At 37.4% G+C, this 22,954-nt stretch overlaps 1 protein-coding gene and 1 pseudogene across 1 annotated transcript in view; one reads left to right on the top strand and one right to left on the bottom strand.

Moving 5' to 3' along the window:
• The window catches only part of ELF2 (E74 like ETS transcription factor 2), a 106,511-nt gene that overhangs the window by 65,039 nt on the left and 18,518 nt on the right, over positions 1–22,954 (bottom strand). Inside the window, exons 2-3 of the mRNA XM_081813118.1 lie at positions 8,353–8,437; positions 6,130–6,368 (exon numbers count right to left, since the gene is read on the bottom strand). Of these exons, the coding sequence (XP_081669244.1) occupies positions 6,130–6,201 (72 nt within the window). The 5' untranslated portion in view covers positions 6,202–6,368; positions 8,353–8,437. The remainder of the gene's footprint in view (positions 1–6,129; positions 6,369–8,352; positions 8,438–22,954) is intronic.
• LOC115942590 (U2 spliceosomal RNA) lies at positions 6,893–6,998 on the top strand (annotated as a pseudogene).

Raw genomic sequence — 22,954 nt, 5'->3', positions numbered from 1 at the left:
TGTCATACATTTACTTTTTCACATTGTAAACCCCACAATACACTGTTATTATTTGTCTTAAGTATCTTTTTTTTTAATTAAGAATTTATTTTAAAAAGCATTTTATATTTACCTACACATTTCCAGGGCTTTTCATTCCTTTGTGCATATCTAAGTTTCCATTTGGTATCATCTACCTTCTGCCTATAGAACTTCTTTTAACATTTCTTATAACCCAGTGTGGATGACAAATTCTCTCACCTTTTATTGGTCAGAAAAAGAGTTTCACTTTTGAAAGACATTTTCACTGGATATATATTTGTAGACTGACAAGTTTTAGTCTTTCAGCATTTAAAGTCATTATCTTCTGACTTGCATAGTTTCAGTCAAGATGTCTGTCGTCATTAAATTTGTTCTTCTGTCTCTAATACTTTTTTTCTGCATGCTTTCAGAATTTTCTTCCTGAAATTTGCTTTCAGTATTTTTGTTACAATGTGCCTCAGTGTCAAAAATAATAATAAAAAATAATGTGCCTCAGTGTCTATTTGCTCTCTGCTTTATCCTGCTTGGTGTTAAGATTCTCAGATCTATGGGTTTATATTTTTCATCAAACTTGAAAATTTTTATGACTGTTATTTCTTCATTTGTCTTTTTCTGTTTCCCTCCTCTCCTCTCATTCTGGGACTCAAATTACATGTATTTTAGACAACTTGATATTTCTCACAGGTAACAGTCTTTGTTCATGTTTTTTTCAGTTTTTCTCTCTGTGCTTCATAATGCAGTTTCTTCTGCTCTTTTCAAACTCACTTGTCTTTTCTTCCATAGTACCTAATCTATTTTTAATCTTATCCAGTGAAATTTTTACAAATAGTATAAATTTCATTTCTGGAAGTTATGTTTGTTTGTTTTTTTACATCTTTTAGGCCTCTCCTCTGAGTTCCATGTTTTCTTTTAAATTGCTGAGCATATTTATAATGGCTGTTTTGAAGTCTTATCTGCTAATTCCATCATCTCTATCATTTGTTTTTCTGTCTTGATAGTTTTTTTTTTTTCTTCAAGTTATATGTTGTATTATTCCTCCTTCTTTGCATTTGACATGGTTGGGTGTTAGATACATAAATTTTACACTGTTGGGTGCAATTTACATACTATTGTCATATTTTATTTTTTTTAATAAATTTTATTTATTTATTTACTTATTTATTATTATTTAAAGATTTTATTTATTTGTCAGAGAGAGAGAGCACAAGCAGGGGGAGCAGCAGAAGCAGAGGCAGAAGCAGGCTCCCTGCCAAGCAAGGAGCCCGACGTGGGACTCGATCCCAGGACTCCAGGATCACGACCTGAGCCAAAGGCAGATGCTTAACTGACTGAGCCACCCAGGCGTCCCCTGTTGTCGTATTTTAATAATGTTTACTATGACGTTTAAATTCCTTATGGGTCAAGGGGCACCTGGTTGGCTCAGTCCAAAGAGCATGCAGCTCTTGATCTCAGCATTGTAAGTTCAAGCCCCATGTTGGGTGTAGAGATTACTGAAAAATAAAATCTTAAAAAAAAAAAGTTGCTTATGGGTCAACTTTTTCAAGGCCTGTTTTTTTAACTTTTTAGGGCAAGTCTGAACTACCCATTATTCCAGAGCTACTTTAGCCCTACTGGAAGGCATAACTCTTCCGGAGTCTCTAGGAATGCCCTGAGCATTTAACAAGGACTCTCCCTTCTAACTGCTTAGAATTCTAGTATCTCCCAGCCCCAAGTGAACTCTGATTTTTCAGTAAATTTTTGAGTTTATACCTTTCTGGTCATTCTTTGCCTGGTTTCATGGAGTTTCATATTGTATCTGTGAAGCTTATTCAGCTAAAATCCAGAGTACCTGAGGCTGAGTTCTGGTATTCTTCCTCTGGGTAGCTTCTTCCCCTCAGATACTCTGCACTTCCAATTAGTGTTTGCCTCTCCAAATTCCAAACTTTAGCCAACCCTCTTGGGTCCCCTCCCTCCTCAGTAGCTTTGTACTATCACTTTGTTATTGCTTAATAAATCGCTCAATAAACCTTGCTTTGCTGCCCCCCCCAAAAAAACAAAAAACACAAATTTCAAATTTTATTTCCTCAATTCAGTGACACTGTCACTCTTTTTTTGGGTTCCTCCTCCCTACACTGTAATCCAGAAAGTGGCTCCAAGGAATGAGTCAGTACAATCAGAGATCACCTGCTCTTCTCTTGGGAAGCATAGCCCTGTGCTTTCTGATGTTCAAATGTCTTAGTCCATTCAGGCTGCTGCAACAAAATACCACTATGTGGCTTATAAACAGTAGAAATTTATTGTTCACAGTTCTGGGAGCAAGAAGTCCAAAATCAGGGTGCCAGCATGACTGGATGAGGGTCTTTTTCCAGGTCAAGGACTCCTTATCGGATCCTTGCATGGCAGAAGGAGCAAGGGATCTCCCTGGAACCTTTTATAAGAGCACTAATCCCAGGCATAACAGTTCCTACCTCATGACCTAATTACCTCCCAAAGGCCCTACCTCCCAGTATCATCATGTTTGGGGTTAGGATTCAACATTTTGGGGGTCACAAACATTCAGACCACTGCACCAATGTTTCAAACTATGCTTTCACATGTTTTGTTCATTTTCCTCCTTGATTATGGTGGGAATAAAAATCTGGTCTGTTATTCCATCACAGTCTAAGTGGAAGAACTCCTGATCCTATTTGTCTGAAAGCAGATGCTCTCTAAAATTGTATTTGCTGTGTTTTTAAAAATGTATTTAAATCCTTTTTATTTTTTTCTGCATTAACTCCCATTTCTACGAGACTTACCTGCTATATATTTCCTTTTCAAAAACTGCTCTGGTTATTACTGCATATATACGCTTCCATACAATCTTTAGGTCCATATAATCAGTTTCCCCCAAATTTGCCCTAACATTTGATAAAGATGGAATAAAATATATAGACTAACTGGAGGAAATTGACATCCTCCACAATACTGACTCCTTCCGTCTCTCCTATCCAAGTACAAAGTACATCTCTTTGTTTACCAAAGTCTTCTTTCATGTACCTCAGTATCATTAATTCATTGTCTTCAAAGAAGTCCCATATATCTTTTACACTATTCCTCAATATTTTTTTGTTAATTTCCTGAAAGGAATCTTATTTTCCATGAGCTCTTCCAACTAATTCCTTACAAAAGAAAGCTAGATATTTTTAATGTTAATTTGTACCCACTAAACTACCAAGCACTCTTATTAGTTCTAATTGGTTTTCATGGACTTCCTCTGGTTTTCCCAGGTAGAGAATGATATTATCTAAAGATAATAATTTGGTCTTCTTTCTAATGTCTATATATTTTTTCATTATCTTGTCTGATTACAGGAAAACATTAAGTAATAGTTACAGTAGTGCCCATATTTATCTTCTTGCCAATTTTAAAGGAAATACTTCAGTACTCCACCATTAAACAGGATTCTGGCTACTGATTTGTAACAGTTATTTTTTATAATGCTACAGAAATATTTATCTATATTTATATTATCAGGAATAGATATTCAATTTCATAAAATCTCATTTCATCAGGTATTTTATCCCTATTAACATATCATAGGTCATGTGTCTTATTAGTAGAGGTATATATATTAATTGTTCTTTTTTTAATACTGAATTATCCTTGTGTATCTAAACCCCTATTTAGTACTGGATTTAATATATGACTGCATTTTATATATTTATTACTATTTTTTTTATTTTTGCATCTATACTCATTATTAAGACTGGAATTGGTATCTTTGGTTTTTGTCTCTTTGCCAGAAATATAATTATTCTAATTTTATAAAATGCATTACTTTTATAATCAGGAATAGAGTTAAAAAAATAAAGCCTAAAAATCATCAATAACTCTCCAAATGCCCACAACTTCTTAAACATTTATTTTTTTCTTCAGATTCTGGAGCTATGATTTTAAAATTTTGACAGGTCATTTTTTTCACCCCACCCTACATTCTAGAGTATAGATATTAAATCTATCTTTCACATACACTATCCTCAAAATTCTCTTTGTAATATTAGGGGATATTTCAGATACTAGTTGCTTTCCAATTTCTTCCTGGAGTTCTCTTTCCCCAGATGTTTCTATTTCTACAGCCTAATCCCTTACTTTATTTAGGTATAGACTAAAATACTACCTCTTCAAGGGTGCCTGGGTGGCTCAGTTGGTTAAGTGTCTGCCTTTGGCTCAGGTCATGATCCTGGGGTCCTGGGATCGAGCCCCATCTCCTTCTCCCTCTGCCACTCCTCCTGCTTGTGCTCTTTCTCCCTCTCAAATAAATAAATAAAATTTTTTAAAATAAAATGCCACCTCTTCAGAAAAGACTTCCCTGACCACCCTAACTAAAACATCCCCTACCACCTCTCCATCTATCTCTAGCCCCGATTTATTCTTCATAGCCATTCTGAAATATTTTATTCCCAGTGCCTCGAAAAGTACTTGACACACAGTAAGTGGTCAATTTATATTTGCTGAAGGAACAAATAAATGAAACCAAGTGGGTATCTACATAGTATAATTTGAAGAAAGAGTTCCCCAAGAATAATTTCCTCCATTCTAGTGCCATACTACCTAAAACGCCTGTGACTACCCATAGGATATCTACCACATAAATCATTAATCAATAATGCTTTGGTAAAATGACTTCATTTATCAGATTATTTCTTCCATAATAATTAGTTCTCCAGGCCATGAACACCTGGGTTCCATGTAAAGGAAGAAAAATATAGTGTCTTCCAGAAACAAACTGTTGTACTCTTTTTCCCATATTAATGATACCAAACCAGCACAAGGTAAATATACTCTGCCTATTATTCTTGGTGGTTGCCTTCTTAGGGTTAAATACAACAAAGTAAAATTATACAACAAAGAGAAAGCATTGGAAAATGAAGTAATAATTGGTCTGGGTGATGTGGAGGGGATGGAAGTCCCCTGAGTCTCTGATCTCTTTCGTGAGTCATACCTAGAAGTGATCATATAGAAAGTGAATCTTCAAGAAACAAATAGAAACTGATTATGAGAATTAACTATATTCTCTAGCTGTGGCTTCTCTTAATGGACCTTAAATCAGTTTTAGATTGAAACACAATAAGAACATTCTGGTTACCAAGTCCACTGAGAACAAAGAAAAAGTAGTACCTTCATTTTATCCCCATCCCTCTGAATTTAACCGTAGTTACCTTGGAAGATTGAACAGACACAAACAAGCAAGAAAAAGAAGCAGACTCCAGAATACACAGCCTAATATCCTAATATTTCTTGGTCCTGTCACTATTCTACTATGCTGGTACTAAGGACCAGTAACAGCAATATCTTTCACAGAATATAGAGAAAACAGATTTTTTAAATACAGCCAACTCTTCATTTGCCCACCTCATCTCTGATCAAATATTTGTCTGTTACTATGACAGCATCATTTTTTAATTTAGATCCTTCCCAATATTCAGTCGTTACTGAATGGAGGGAACAGAAGCCAGGCCCTGGAAGTCTGTAAGTTTCTGGTACTGTTATTTTTCTACTCCTACCTCCTATTCTTTAATGTTATCAATAACAAGAAAATAACCAAATATACTAATGATGCAGAGTTCTACATTTATAAAATTTCAAAACCTTTCTTTCTGATTTACAAATCATCCAAATTCTTTATATATATAGGATTAAAATATGATCGATCTCCACACTGAATTAGATATAATAAAATAACAAAAAAAGCACACATGACAACTAAAGGAGATACAAAATTCTAATTTAAGATGAATCTAATTTATGTATTTAGGTACAGTATTTACCTACAGACTCTGTAATCCAAAACAATGAATTTTATCAGGAATTAAAATCTATCTCAACTAATACTTTCTGTGTTCTTTCTTTCAATTCTTTCCTCTCAGTTCATTCCAATATATGCATGTTCTAACAACTCAGGTGAGCCTAACAATACCTACCTCAACCTTCTACTACCTAAATTATATGAGGGCACATGGCATATACATGTACAGTTTCATGCATTGTACATTTCTACTCAAAAATTACCTGTTTCCCATTAATTTCAAAATGAGTTCATATATTGATTTCTATGAACAAAACAGAAATGTAATACATTGGATGCCTAACCTCTTGATTTTCTACTCCATTGCTGGAAAGCTCCAAAATAGAACCTCCACTGTCAACCACTGCTGATGTCATTGTTATTCCCTGAGGAAGCTTCAAACACTATTAAGCAGTGTAATTTAAAGGTTCATGGATGACTGCCAGTGTTACAGGTTTGCATTATCATGTTTTAAAAGTCAACAGACATGGAGTGAAGGAGATATCCAGAAATCCAGTCTTCTAAAGATGATTAACCAGAGAGCCTAAAAAGAGGAAGAATTTGAAAAGTTATTAAAAATATACAGGAAGGATATAAAGCACAACCTATTTTACAATCTAATCTTTTACATTTTTGTAAGCTAAGAAAAAGGAGCTTAGGGCACCTGGGTGGCTCAGATGGTTAAGCGTCTGCCTTCGGCTCAGCTCATGATCCCAGGGTCCTGGGATCGAGTCCCACATCGGGCTCCCTGCTCCTTGGGAGCCTGCTTCTCCCTCTGCCTCTCTCTCTCTCTCTGTCTCTCATGAATAAATAAATAAAATCTTTAAAAAAAAAAAAAAGGAGCTTAGACTTACAAAGCCCAGTGCCAAAAGAGGGCAGTCATGAGCATTCTACTTCTTAGAGCTGTCAAGTTCATAAACAATTTACTGCAACCAAGCTATTGCACATGGATGACCTTATGCTATTTACATTCTAAGGGATAAAGTGTTATAACTTTGTCTTGTTATGAAGATATACTTTTATCCCTGAAATGTTTTGGTAGAAATTTTAAAAATCTTTTATGCATTGATCGCTTCTCGGCCTTTTGGCTAAGATCAAGTGTAGTATCTGTTCTTATCAGTTTAAAAATCTTTTATGCATTGATAACAAAATATGCTAAATCAAGACAACTTCTAAAATTATTTGCCTATTTAACAAATTAAAAGAGTTATTGGTTTGTAAATATTTCATTCTTCTTTGGCTCCTTTGGTTTCTTTATCTGAATAATATAATAAGACTTGTCTTTTGATTATGGTAGAAATCTCATTTTGTGTTCATATTTTGAATACTCTATAAGGACTATAAAATGGATTAATCTGAGTTATATATTTATACTTTCAAATAGAGTAGTTTAAAAATAAAGTAGTAAAATCACTTGGAATGCCTTTAATATTACTGTATCATTCTTTCCTCAATAGTTTTTTTGCTATTGGTTAAAAATTCATTATAGCAATAGCGCCTGGGTGGCTCAGTGGGTTAAGCGTCTGACTCTCAGTGTTTGGCTCAGGTCATGATCTCAGGGTCATGATCTCAGAGTCATGAGATCAAGCCCCGTGTGGGGCTCTGCTCTCAGTGAACAGTCTGCTTAAGATTCTCTCTTCCTCTCCCTCTGCCCCTCCCCACCATTTGTGCACGCTCTCTCTCTAAAATAAATGTGGGGCGCTTGGGTGGCTCAGATGGTTAAGCGTCTGCCTTCAGCTCAGGTCATGATCCCGGGGTCCTGGGATCGAGCCCCACATCGGGCTCCTGGCTCGGCGGGGAGCCTGCTTCTCCCTCTCCCTCTGCCTCTCTCCCTGCTCATGCTCTCTCTCTCCCTGTATCTCTGTGTCTCAAATGAATAAATAAAAAATCTTAAATAAAATAAAATAATGTATCTTTAAAAAAAAATTCAATATAGCAAATGGTTTCAAGTAAACATAATTCAAGCCTTTTTCCCCTAGTAGAGATGAATGTTGATATATATATACATCATCTAGATTTATGCATTAGATTATTCCGATAAAGTTATATTTTATATGATTTTATGTAGGTTATATTTTTCATAAAGGAATTAAAGACTTATTTTTTACAGATTTTCATATAAAAATTAAATAATGCAGAAAAATTAAGCATATTTAAAGAGAAATGAATACACATTTCTAATAAATCATTCCATTAATATTATGTCCTATATTAAATTTGACCACTGGCACTATACAGATATGAAAATTAAAAAAAGAATTTCTGTAAATTTACACAATAAAAGAAATACCTGGGGAAAAAAGCAGAAATTTCATACCTCCTAAGATTCATTCAGGACTATTAGTATTCTTTTTCATCTTATCAAAGACAATGGGAGAGGATGTATTTGTATCTTAACAACAAAAACTAGTAAAAATCCACAGGCCATGTCACACTAAAGCTCACTATTATCATATAAGGTAATGACTATTTTCAATTTCAGTTTTCTTAACATATAGGTAATAGTAGTAGAAATAAAGTTTACTTACAATTTGAATGTTAAGTAGTATAATCATCCTTCACTATTTTCACAACTTGGCAAGAGCTAAAATATAAACCAGCAGTTCTTTGGAACTACGATTTGGGGGGAAAGAAGACAGTATTAATATACTTCTATTTAAAAATATTTTGCCCAAAATAGGTGTGATTCAGACAATACGCACTTCTTACAAAAAGCCATCTCCAAATCCTGATAACACACATTATATAATGAACATAATAAAGAAATTATTTCTAGGCTATTGAGGAATCAGAAGTTTTTATCAAACTTATAATTTTAAGACACCACTAAACTGTCAAATTATTTAATAAAGACAGATCCAACATGCTATGGCCTATGCCTCATATTATGGGCTACATTTCAATTAACCAACAGGATTTTAACATGTGGCTGCAGGTATAAGCCCTGATGCCCAGGAATATAAAATCAGGTTTAAAAACACTAACCCAAAAAACTACTGTAAAACAAAATCAATGACATATTGCCTATTAAGTCACTTTCCTGCTCTTTCACCCTCCAAACCTAGCTTCCATATACATCCAAACATCCCAAGTCTTCTCAAATAGCCCTCCTCCCTTCAAAGGCAAGTCTAATGACCTATGTACTGGATGTTAGGCCTTGCTCCATCAATTATTCCCTCCTTTTCCTCAACCTTCTCTTACTAAACATTGGGTCCTTTCCCTCAACATATCAGCATTTGTAAGACCCTTTCATCTTTTTTTTTTCTTTTTAAGGCAGACGCTTAACGACTGAGCCACCCAGGCGCCCCAAGACCCTTTAATCTTAAACATAGAAAAGTCCTCCTCCATGACCCTGAAAACCCCTCCAGCTACTGTTCTAGTTTTTTTCCCTTCTCAGAGATGGATCTAGGGGAAAAAATCTCCTATCTTCTGTCTCCACTTCCTAATTCCTCAGGTAGTCCTTCTTTTATGGAAGTTTGGCATCTATCACCACCAAATGAAATTTTTACTAAATTCTGATTGTCAATCAAATCCAATGGATACATCTGTTTTCATAGGACTTAATGTTTCTGAAGTATTTGACACTATTGATCATTCCCTTTGAAACTCTATCTTGAATTTATCTTTTCCCTCTCTAGCTACTCTTTTTCAATTCCCTCCTGTAGGCTAACCCCTAATTTTCAAGGGGCTTGGAGCAAGAGTACAAATGGAAGCCTACATTCCACATGTCTAAATATTTTAAAGTTATAAATTAAGCTAACAAGCTGTTAAATTATTATTCAATCCTCCTATCTTGACATATATACTTTTATAACAACCTAAAAGGCTAAGTTCTGATCTGGAATTCTCACTCCCTCAAGTTCTATAGGAGCATGGGAGTCACTCAAATTCTTTGGGAGCCTACCCCTCTTTCTCTTCCCATCTTTAGTTCCACTCCATTCAATAAGGAGCCTCATATGTATATATGTAGACATCCCATCCCACATGTCTAGGTTCTGGCCACATGCCTGCAAACAGCAGTTGCTTGGTCATCCCTTAAGCCTAGAGAAGCATACATGCGTTCAGTCAAGAAGAGGAGAGAATCACAGAAGAGGCTTTTGAAGGGCCACATGGGCAGGGAATTCTGGGGTTCAAATACTCAGAATTTAATGTAGAAACGGGTACCAAATGAACTAGTTCCCTGGTGCACGCCCCCCCCCACATACACACACATCTTCATCCTATCAGGAGGGGTAAAACTCAGCAAAGGCCAGATGAGGACCTCTAAAGCACCAGGCCTAGAGCAGGGTTCCTGCTTAGCAAAGCCAAAGAACAGTGCTACTCCCTGGTCACCCTTACATGGAGGTGTTTCCAGAATCCCATTCCTAATCCTCTTCTGACTCTTTACATTTTCTATAAGCTATTTCATGTACTGCCATGGCTTCATGCAAATCTCTCTTCCAATCTAAACCATTTTATTGGGCGCTGGTTTGTTTTATTTGAGAGAGAGAAAGAGAGAACACGAACGAGGGGAGGGGCAGAGGGAGAGGGAGAAGCAGGCTTCCCTGCTGAGCAGGGAGCTAGGTGCAGGACTTGATCCCAGGACCCCGGGATCATGACCTGAGCTGAAGGCAGACACCTAACCAACTGAGCCACCCAGGCGCCCCTGTCTACTAGACACTTTCTTGCCTCTACTTCTTTGTGAAATTAAATAGGGTATAAATAAATGGCAAGCACCAATTCCAAGATATCTCAGGCACTTCATTAATTAATTTAGTCATTCAACAAATATTGAGCACCTATTATATGCTAACAGTTTTCAGTGCTAGAAGTACAGCAGTGAATAAAGCAAAAATCCTCACTCTTATGGATCTTAAATTCCAGTGGGAAGAGGTGAAAATAAAATATGTTTAGCATACATGTAGATGGTGACAAAAGCTAAGGAGACAAATGAATCAAAGGGAAAGAGTATTCAGCAGGAAGAGAACTATAATTTCAAATTAGGTGATCAGAGAAGGATTCACTAAAAAAGTGACATATGAGTAAAGACCTGAAAGTAGGGAGTGAGCTGTGTCAATGACTGGGAGAAGAGCCCTCTACTCAAAGGAAATGGAAATACAGTATCTTCAGGACGGAGTATGCCTGACTAGTTCAAGGATCAGCAAGAAGGCCAATATGGCTGGAGTGAAGTGAGCAAAAGGAAGAAAGAATAGAAGAAAATGAAAGAGAGTAAGGGGAGGGGGACATGCAGGCCCTCTTTGAGGTCTGTGACTTTTACTCCAGGGAAAGGAGAGTTCTATGCAGAGAGATGGATGACTTGATTATTCTAAGAATCATTCAGAAGCTGGACTGAAAACAGACAAGGGGACAAGGACATAAACAGGGAGATCAGTTAGGAAGTTACTATAATAATTAGGTGAGAAATGATAGTGGTTAAGACCAGAGTGGTAGGTTCTGAAAAGAGTGAAAAACTGTTGGATATATTCTGAAAGTAAATGGACAAGATTTTATAGCAGTATGTATGTGGATATGAAATAAAAAGAATCAAAAATGAATCCAAAGATAGCAGTCAGAGCACACTGGAATAGCCATGGGATAGGGAAAAGTGTGGGAAGAGAAGTCCAATGTGTCCCAAACTAAACCCATTTTTTCCTCCGCTAGGAAAATGTATTACCTTTCCTACTGTGCTTAGCTCAGTAAGCTACCCCAACACCCACACAAGTTATTTAAAAAGTAAAGTTCCTAAAGTTCAGAGTTCCTGAAAAACCATCATACTCCCTCACTCTTGACCCTTCTATAATCTCATACCCTCTGACCTAGCTAAGGTCTTTTTTTTTTAATATTTTGTTTATTTATTTGACAGAGAGAGAGCACAAGCAGGGGGAGTGGCAGGCAGAGGGAGAGGGAGAAGCAGGCTCCCCACTGAGCAGGAAGCCCGATGCAGGACTTGATCCCAGGCCCCTGGGATCATGACCTGAATCGAAGGCAGATGCTTAACCAACTGAGCCACCCAGGAGCCCCTTAATATCATTTTCTATGACGCTCTTCTCCCATCCACACATGTACCTCCCTCATAAAAACATTAGGGAAATAACAGCTTCCAGCAGATCCTTCATTTGCCACCTCTTATCAATCTTCAAGCCCAACACCTATGCCTTTCTTTCAGTGTCCTCTAAAATCCTGCTCTTTACCTTCTTAATCTTACCACCAACTACTTTCCCAAAGTACCAAGTTTTAAAAATCTGTGTTTTGTATCACCTAGACCAGTGCCTTTCATATAGCAGATACACAGTAAAGATATGTTGAATACAAGGATAAACAAACATGTTCCAATCAGACAAGTATCTTCACTGTTCACTACACGTACCATGCTCATCCCCATAGCTATCCTTTTGCTAGTCCTCTTCTCTCACCAGGAATGCCCTCTTCTTTGGTTATTCAAATTCCACCTGTTCCTCAAGGACAAATTTTTCCCTACAATGACATCACCTCTTTCCTATCTCTTACTACACCAGTTCTTTCAATAATATTTATTGAGCACTTACTATATACCAAACACAGAACTATGTCAGGAACACAAAAATGAAGTCAGGACTCAACCTTCAAACAGCTTAAAGTCTAGTAAGGAGAAACAACATAGAAGCAATTACAATCACGTAAATGCCATTAAAGAAACTACAAAGTACAATGGGAATATTAAAAAAAGGAACATCCTTCAGAAAGGAGCCATCATTTGCTCTGGGACTAGAAGACAGGATAGAAATTGGCACAGCAGTAAGAAGAGAAACAACTTTGAATAATAAATGCTAGTCTCAGGACTGAAAAAAAAAAACTGCAAAATGATAAAAACTTTAGTATCACTCAGAAGTAAATTCTGATCAGATTATAATTTAGTTGCTTAGAGTACAAATCACACTCTCATCAAAAACAGTTTATGTGTATGACTTTATTTATATAAAGTACAAAAACAAGGAAAACTCAAACTATGATATTAGAAATAGGATACTAGGGCGCCTGGGTGGCTCAGATGGTTAAGCGTCTGCCTTCGGCTCAGGTCATGATCCCGGAGTCCTGGGATCAAGTCCCGCATGGGGCTCCCCGCTCTGCGGGAAGTCTGCTTCTCCCTCTGCCTCTCTCTCTCTCTCATGAATAAGTAAATAAAATCTTTAAAAAAAAAAAAAAAAAAGAAATAGGATACTATATTACAAAGGGCTAATATCACTAATATATAAAGAACACTTAAAATAGAGGAATGAAGGACCAAAAAAAAACCCAAGAGAAAAATACAGAAAACAAATAAACATACAATTCACAAAAGCAGATATAAAAAATGGCCCTTAAACATATGAAAAAACGTTCAAATTCACTCACAGAGAAATGGAAATATATTTTTAAAAATTTTTAAATAAGAAGCCATTTCTCTCATCTATCAGGCTGGTGAAAATTAAAATGTCTGACATTATATTCTGTTGCTAAAGCTGTGCACTTATACATTGCTGGTGGGAATGCAAACTCATACAATTTGGCAATATCTAAGTAAATTATATACACACCTTTTTTTAAAGAGCTTTTTTTATTTTTATTTTTTTAAGATTTTATCTATTTGACAGAGAGAGAGTGAAAGCACAAGCAGTGGGAGCAGCAGAGGGAGAGGGAGAAGCAGGCTCCCAGCTGAGCAAAAAGCCCGATGCAGGGCAATCCCAGGACCCTGAGATCGTGACAGGAGGCGAAAGCAGACATTTAACCAACTGAGCCACCCAGGTGCCCTAAAGAGCTTTTTTTTTTTTTAAAGATTTAATTTATTTATTTGACAGAGAGAAAGAGAGCACACAAGCAGTGGGAGTGGCAGAGGGAGAGGGAGAAGCAGGCTCCCCACTGAGCAGGGAGCCCAATGCAGGGCTCAACCCCAGGACTCTGAGATCATGATCTGAGTCGAAGACAGATGCTTAACTGAATGTACCACCCAGGTGCCCCTAAAGAGCTTTTTTTAAAAAAATGTTTTATTTAATTTAAAGAGAAACAGTGGGGGAGAGGGGGCAGAAGGAGAGAAACTCAAGCGGACTCCCTGCTGAGCATGGATCTCGATCTCACGACCCTGAGATCATGACCTGAGCCAAAATCAAGAGTCTGATGCCTAACCCTCTAAGCCACCCATGCACCCCTTAAAGAGCTTTACTGAGATATAACTGACGTATCATTCAGTTCCCCCATTTAAAGTGTAACTCAATGGTTTTTAGTGCATTAAGTACAATCATCAACACAATCTAATTTTAGAAATTTCCAGCACCACCTCCCCAAAAAAAGTCCCATGTGCATTAGCAGTCACTCCCCAAACTTTCCCAACCCCTAGTCCCTGGCAACCATTACCCTACCTTCTATCTCTAGAGATTTGCTTGTTCTGGCCATTTCCTATAAATAGATTCATATAACATATGGACTTTTGTGACTGGCTTCTTTCACTTGGTATAATGTTTTCAATATTCATCTATGTGTAACTCGTATTAGTATAGTTGACTGTTGAGCAACACAGGGATTAGGGATGCCAACCCCCTCATGCAGTAAAAATTCCGCATATAACTTTTCACTTGACTACTAAAAGTCTACTGTTGACTGAAAGCCTTACCAATTACATAAACAGTCAATTAACACATATTTTGTATGTTGTATGTATTACATACTGGATTCTCAGAATAAGTTAGAGAAAATAAAATGTTAAGAAAATCATAAGGAAGGGACACCGGGGTGGCTCAGTCGGTTAAGCATCTGCCTTCGACTCAGGTCATGATCTCATGGTCTTGGGATCGAGCCCCATGTAGGGCTCCCTGCTCAGCGGGGGACTCTGCTTCTCCCTCTCCCTCTGCCTGCAGCTCCCCCTGCTTGTGCTCTGTCAAATAAATAAAAATCTTTGGAAAAAAAAAGAAAGAAAATCATAAGGAAGAGAAAATACATTTACAGTACTATATTTATTGGAAAAAAATCGTATGTAAGTGGACCTACGCAGTTCAAACCTGTGTTATTCAAAGGTCAACTACATTTCATTTCTTTTTATTGCTGAATAATATTCCATTGAATAGAGACATCATATTTTATTTATCCATTCATCAGTTGATGCAAATTTGGGCTGTAGTCTACTTTTTCACTATTGTGAATAATGCTGCTATGAAAATTCATGTACAAATTTTTATGTGGACATATGCTTTCATCTCTCTTGGGGATATACCCAGGCGTGGACTTGCTGGAACATACAGTAACTCTATATTAACATTTTGAAAAACTTCTTCCAAAGTAGCTACACCATTTTATATTCTCATCAGCACTGTATAAAGATTCTAATTTCTCCACATCTGCACCAACACGTGTTGTAGGTAATCTGCTATGCAGCAATAGATAATACATCATCCTGGTAGATACAACAACTACCTACCTGATAGTTGATAAAACTTTATAAATAAAGGGGCACCTGGGTGGCTCAATCAGTTAAGCATCTGCCTTGGGCTCAGGTCATGATCCTGGGGTCCTGGGATCGAGCCCCACATCGGGCTCCCTGCTCAGTGGGGAGCCTGCTTCTCCCTCTGCCTGCTCTGCCTGCTTGTGCTCTCTCTGACAAATAAATAAAATCTTTAAAAAATAATAAAAATAATTTAAAAAACCTTCAATGACTCCCTTTCCTCTTCGGAATAAAATTCATTAGCATGGCATACACAAAACTATCACTGTTTGTAGATGATATAACTATCTACACAGAAAATCCAAAAGAATCTTCAGATAACAGAGTAAGAGTGTTTGCAAGGTATGTGGATGTAGATCAATATATAAAAATCAACTGTTTTTCTATATACCAGCAACAAACAGAAAATGTATTTTTAAGAAGGATAAACCAAAAACAAACAGAAAATGTAATCTTTACAAAGGACAGCAGGCACCTGGGTGGCTGAGTCAGTTAAGCATCAACTCTTGATTTCAGCTCAGGTCATGATCTCAGGGTCATGAGATCCAGCCCCATGTCAGGCCCCACACTGAGCGTGGAGCCTGCTTAAGATTCTCTTCCTCTCTCTCTCTCTCTCAGCCCCTTCCCTCCCCATTCTCTCTCTCTCTCAAAAAAAAAATAATAATTCTTATAAATAAATAAATAGGATAACATAATCACAGAAACTATAAGATACCTAAGATTCAATCTAAGAAAAAATATATAAAGACCTCTATGGAGAAATCATAAAATTTATTGAAAGGAATTTAAAAAGTCTCATGTATTTGTAGAGATAAACATGCTCATGGAAAGAAAAGCTCAATATTTTAAAGATGTCAATTCTCACCAAATTCATCTAACAAATTCAATATATTTCCAGCCAAAAATCCCAAAAGGGTTTTATAAAAAACTTAACAGCAGCAGTGAAAAAAAAAAGTATGTAGAAGAGTAAAGGGCAAAAGTTGGCCAAAAACCTCCTGAAGAATTACGCTACCTAGTCTATATAGTTAGGCAATAAGTAAAATAAGGAATGGTGTATATACAGTCAAATATGCTAAAAGAACAGAATATAAAGACCAGAAAAAGACTCATTCATATTGGAAACAATATATGACACAGGCAGTGTTAAAATCAGTGAAAAAAAATTTAATAAATGATGCAGAGACAAGTAATTATCCATACAAGATAAGAAATTAAATCATTATCTCACACCATTCACAAAACAAATTACAGGTATGCTAAAGACCTAAATATACAAAATAATTTGCAAAATTAGAAGAAAATAGAGATTATCTTCACGAACTCACAGTTAAGGAGAAAGTACTAGATAAGACATGGAAAGCAAAAAAACAATTAATGAACTTGACTACACCAATTTTTTTTTTAATGCATAAAAACAGAAACCAAAAACAAAACTGAAAGACAAGAGACTGGGAAAATTCCTTCCCCTCCTTCCAAAAAAAAAGGGGGGGGGCAGGAACTCCTGCTAATTAATATATATATAATCAAAATTCTATTAAAGATTTTTATATAATCTATATTAAGATACACATTGGTAAATGCACAGTGAATTCTTGATATGGTTCTAGTTCTCATGTTGAATGATGTGTATTTATTAGATTATTAAAAATAAACAGCCAAGCTTGGGCTAAATATTTAAATGTGTCATGAATCAAGGATTATGATTCATCTAATTTTGTGTAACTGGGGTCCAAGGAAGGGGGTTCAAAACCATATCGATTTTATTAGTTTCCCATCTAAAGTGTGAAAACCTGAATTGGTTCTTTTTAAGTATGTCATGTAAACTGAAAATATTTACTAATCCTTTAACAAAATCTCTTTTTTACAATTTAACAGGCTATATTGTTTCTCATCTAATTGCTTCTTAATGCAATTCCTAATTTGTAAGAAAGCTATATCAGCACAGGGGTTAGTTATCTTGTTTGCTATTGCAGCAATCATATCTAAACAACTTAACAGAAGGAATAAGGGCAATTCCATTCATATGACATTCAAGGAAAGATAAAACTGTAAGAACAGAAAATCAATGGGAAGCTGATCTCCAAGGGCACAAGGAAACTTTTTGGGGTGAGAGAAATGTTCTTTTACTTTTTCAAAGATTTCTTTATTTGAGAGAGAGAGCACACGAGCAGGAGAGGGAGAGAATCTCAAGCGGACTCTGCGCTGAGCAAAGGGCCTGACTCAGGGCTCCATCCCAGGACCCTGAGATCAGGACCTGAGCAGAAACCAAGAGTCGGATGCTCAACAGACTGCACCACCCAGGTGTGCCTTGGGGTGATAGAAATGTTCTATATCTTGACTGTGGTAATGATTGCACAATGCTATGAATTTGTCAAACTCATGGAAATGTAAAGATGAATTTCACTATACGTAAATTAAATTTCAATAAACGACTTTAAAAGAGGGGGAGAAGAGTGTTGAAAATTAGAATTTAATCTATTAAAGAGACATACTTGTTCAATATTAACAATATGATATTAAGAACTGTAGCTTGTAATCTAAATCCATATGCAGTTTTTTTTAATATTGTTCGTTTTTTTGTATTTAAAGATTTCATTTATTTTTGTGAGAGAGAGAGCATGAGTGCACAAGTTGGGGAGGGAGAGGGGGAGAAGCAGACTTCCCGCTGAGCAGGGAGCCCAATGCCGGACTCCACGCAGGACTTGATCCCAGGGTCCTGGGATCATGACCTGAGCCAAAGATAGATGCTTGACCAACTGAGCTACCCAGGCACCCATCCATATACAGTTTAATTCACAACTGATTCCTGCCCTTAGAATCAGTGAATTCTCTCCCCCAAAATCCTTATTATTCTTAGTCATTTTACTGGTAAAATTACAAGTTTTTAAATGGAACTCAATTCCAAGTCTGACAAGAATTATATATATAGCTTATAATGCTAATATAAGAGTCTCGGGCGCCTGGGTTGCTCAGTCGTTAAGTGTCTGCCTTCGGCTCAGGTCATGATCCTGGAGTCCTGGGACCGCGTCCTGCTCAGCAGGAAGCCTGCTTCTCCCTCTCCCGCTCCCCCTGCTTGTGTTCCCTCTCCCACTGTCTTTCTCTCTGTCAAATAAATAAATAAAATCTTCTAAAAAATAATAATAAATAATGTAAGAGTCTCAATAATAACAGTCTCACCATGTATTTTTCTAATTATTGAACCACACAATTTTATGCATTGCCTATTCATCCTTAGGCCCTATGAAATAGGTATAATCATCCCCCTTATTACATGAAGACTATTTTGACAGTATGCTTTATATTTAAGAGCTAGTATGATTTAACAGTTAAGAGCCTGTTGGCTACTGCATCCCCAGAACACAGTAGGTGCTCAGCAAATATTTGTTGAATTTTGGCTTTACCTCTGACTATGTAATCTTGGACAATTATTTATCTCTTTAAACTTCAATGTCCTCATCCATAATAAGATAGTAAAACAACTCTGGGAAGTAGGTGTGTTTAGTTCTTCTCATTCCTTACATAAAGTCTCTGGCACATTATGCGCACTGAATGTCACTGAATTTATTATCATCTCTTTGATAGAATGTTGGAACTATATCATATTGCTAAAGCTTCATGTAAGAATAAAGCAGTAGCAGAATAGATGATAATACCTAAAACCTAACTGTTCTTCATGCAAAATTGAGATGTTCATTCTTATAATTTGTTAAAAGAAAAATTAGCACAACTTTTTTTTTTTTTTTTTTGTATAACATTTTAAAGGTAGAAAAAGCAGGGGCACCTGGTTGGCTCAGTCAGAAGACCATGCGACTCGATTTCAGGGTTGTGAGTTTGAGCCCCATGTTGGGTGTACGGATTACTTAAAAATAAATAAACTTTTAAAAATAAATAAGGGGCGTCTGGTGGTTCAGTTGGTTCAGCATCCGACATGATTTCAGCTCAGGTCATGATCTCAAGGTCCTGGGATCGAGTCCCACATTAGGCTCCATGCTCTCGGATTCTCCTTGGGATTCTCTCTCTCCCTCTCCTCTGCCCCTTCCCCCATTCGCGTTTTCTCTCTCTCTCTAGATAAAATAAAATCTTAAAAAAACTTTTAAGGGGCGCCTCGGTGGTTCAGGCGTTAAGCGTCTGCCTTCGGCTCGGGTCATGATCCCAGTGTTCTGGGATCGAGCTCCGCATTGGGCTTCCTGCTCAGCAGGAAGCCTGCTTCTCCCTCTCCCACTCACCCCTGCCTGTGTTCCCTCTCTCGCTGTGTATCTCTCTGTCAAATAAACAAATAAAATCTTTAAAAAAAAAAACTTTTAAATAAATAAAAGGATAAACAGTAAGTTACTGAATTTTTTAAAAACAGATTCCTTGGAGGGGCACCTGGATGGCTCAGTCGTTAAGTGTCTGCCTTTGGCTCAGGTCATGATCCCAGGGTCCTGAGATCGAGCCCTGCATCGGGCTCTCTGATCCACGGGAAGTCTGCTTCTCCCTCTCCCACTCCCCCTGCTTGTGTTCCCTCTCTCGCTGTGTCTCTCTGTCAAATAAATGAACAAAAAATCTTAAAAAAAAAAAAAAAAGATTCCTATGAAATGGGAATAAGATCATTTTGAGGGAACTAAGTCTAAGGAGTATACGGTTTAGAAATATTTGGACCCATAAGTCAGGACTGGTAATAATTTTGTTGCAGCAAGAGTTCATGTCATAGGACCTACTTTAGGCCAAGGTAACTGATCTAGATATTTAAAATTGGAGGCTAGAAATTTATAGGATAAGAGAAATTTATAGGATAAATGCAATTGCAGAAATTGCATAGGATAAAAGAAAATTATTTTAAACTGGAAGAGATCGGGCGCCTGGGTGGCTCAGTCGGTTAAGCGACTGCCTTCGGCTCAGGTCATGATCCTGGAGTCCCGGGATCCAGTCCCGCATCGGGCTCCCTGCTCAGCGGGGAGTCTGCTTCTCCCTCTGACCCTCCTCCCTCTCGTGCTCTCTGTCTCTCATTCTCTCTCACAAATAAATAAATAAAATCTTTAAACTGGAAGAGATCTTAGAGCTCATTTTATAGAAGAAAAAACAGATGGAAGAGAAGAATCGGAAAATTGAGTGAAATAACTTGCCAACCATAAAAAAAGTTTTGCATTTCAAGAGTCCCACACCATGGATAACAATATCTTTTTTTTTTTTTTTAAAGATTTTATTTATTTGACAGCGAGAGAGGGAACACAAGCAGCGGGAGTGGGAGAGGGAGAAGCAGGCTTCCAGCGGAGCAAGGAGCCCGATGCGGGGCTCGATCCCAGGAGCCTGGGATCATGACCCGAGCTGAAGGCAGACGCTTAACGACTGAGCCACCCAGGCGCCCCTGGATAACGATATCTTAACATCCTCATTTACTCATGGCCCTGACCTTGTTATCCAATTAAGATACATGTTCTTAATCTTATATATTCGTATGTGAAATACATATGAATGACCTATAGATAGGGTGAATTTAGATAATCTGTGACTTCATCTAAATTGTTTAAAATATTTTTTTAAGGTTTTATTTATTATTTATTTTGTCAGAGAGAGAGAGAGAGCACAAGCAGGGGGAGTGGCAGGCAGAGGGAGAAGCAGGCTCTGCACTGAGCAGGGAGCCCGATATGGGACTCAATCCCAGGGCCCTGGGATCATGACCTGAGCCAAAGGCAGATGCTTAACCGACTGAGCCACCCAGGCATCCCTGTTTAAAATATTTTGATGCTTTCCAAGAACTACAATGACCAGGTTCCCAGGTGTAACCTCATCAATGTTGACTTGTTCAACCTATTTTATGATGACTAAAATCTAACAGAGAAGTATCATCTAAAAATACCCTGGGGTCATGTGGGTGGCTCAGTTGGTTAAGCGTCCAACTTGATTTTGGCTCTGGTCATGATTTTGGGGTTGTAAGACTGAGCCCAGCATCAGGCTCTGTGCTGGGCGTGGAGCCTGCTTAAGATTCTCTCAAGGCACCTGGGTGGCTCAGTCGTTAAGTGTCTGCCTTCGGCTCGGGTCATGATCCCAGGGCCCTGGGATTGAGCCCTGCATCAAGCTCCCTGCTCCGCGGGAAGCCTGCTTCTCCCTCTCCCACTCCCCCTGCTTGTGTTCCCTCTCTCGCTGTGTCTCTCTCTGTCAAATAAATAAATAAATAATCTTAAAATAAAATTAAAAAAAGATTCTCTCTCTCTCCCTCTCCTTCTGTCCACCCCCACCCTCACCATGCGCATACATGCACTTGCTCTCTCTTAAAAAAACAAAAACAAAAAACAAAAAAAGGAATTTAAAAATACTTCGAATAATCAAACTTTACAGTTATTTAAAGTACTGATGAGCAAAGAGACAAGACAAAATCAACCTGACTTGGCTACCTACAGTCACTACTGGACACTCCTTTAATATTATTATCTTCCTAATCTCTGCTACCATTTCACATAATGGTCAAATTCTAGGGCAGCAATAATAAGGGTCAGAATAAGTATATGGAGAAAGCAACCACATCAAGCACATTTTAGAATCCAACCTATCTCAGGGTGCCTGGGTGGCACAGTTGGTTAAGCCCCCAGCTCTGGTCATGATCTCAGGGTCCTGAAATTCAGCCCTACATTGGATTCTGTGCTCAGCGCGAGTCCGCTTGGGTTTCTCTCTCCCTCCCCCTCTACCACCCCCCTACAAAATAAATCTTTAAAAAAATATATATAGAATCCAACCTATCTTGAGGCTGAAGATAAGCAACAAAGTTTTGATTATTTATCAACAACCCCAAATTTATGTGACTATTCATTCCCAGACTTCATTAACTATTTGTAAGAAATACTAAATTATGGGAATAAATATGTTTAGCCATGTATATTCTGCAAATAAGCAAACTTCCAAATCAGTTAAGAACCAGACAAAAGGACTTGTACTAAGAGGTTTAGTTAGGGAAAAAGTAACAATCAAAGTCAAGGCTTATGCCCTGACTATTGCTCCAATGTTTGAAAAGTCTAAAGTCTGGTCACAATAGCCTCTTGTTTATCCAAAAAGAAATACATAAAAAGCTTAGAAGACTCGTTTCAACTGGCTTATGGTGGTTAAGCAACTCCTTTACAGGAGGCTAGGGCTAGAGGTGATTGGGATATATGGCAGATTCCCAGTCATTAAGAAAGCCTAAAATCTAGTTCAGTTCTATTCCAGAAAGCAAATTGAGGGAATTTTTCTTTTTTAAGGAGGGATAAATTGCTAGTCCAGCAACTGCCATCCTAAAGATTTTAGTGTATTTATTTCTAAAACCTTAGCCAACTTCCTCACTTTCATGATTTAAAAAGGAAGCAAAACTGCCTTATATAAGAATCTTTTTTAATATTCTGATTTGATAGGATATGAATCCATTAAGTGAATTTATCCTAGAGGAAAGTCAATAACTAGCTTAGTTTAGAATATTTTTCCTTCTAGGGGGTGCCTGGGTGGCTCAGCCGTTAAGCGTCTGCCTTTGGCTCAGGTCATGATCCCAGGGTCCTGGGATCGAGCCCCACATCAGGCTCCCTGCTCAGCGGGGAACCTGCCTCTCCCTCTGTCTGCCGCTCCCCCTGCTTGTGTTCCTGATCTATCTCTCTCTCTCTCTCTGAAAATAAATAAAATTTTAAAATAAATAAATAGAATATTTTTCCTTCTTTTTCCAAACAATAAAGGGAAAATAATAGGTAACATTCATACAGCAC

This window comes from Leptonychotes weddellii, chromosome 2 (genome assembly GCF_054177405.1).
Source record: "Leptonychotes weddellii isolate Sample4059 chromosome 2, ASM5417740v2, whole genome shotgun sequence".
NCBI classification, from domain to species: domain Eukaryota; kingdom Metazoa; phylum Chordata; class Mammalia; order Carnivora; family Phocidae; genus Leptonychotes; species Leptonychotes weddellii.
This window is presented reverse-complemented; position numbering and strand designations above follow the sequence as displayed.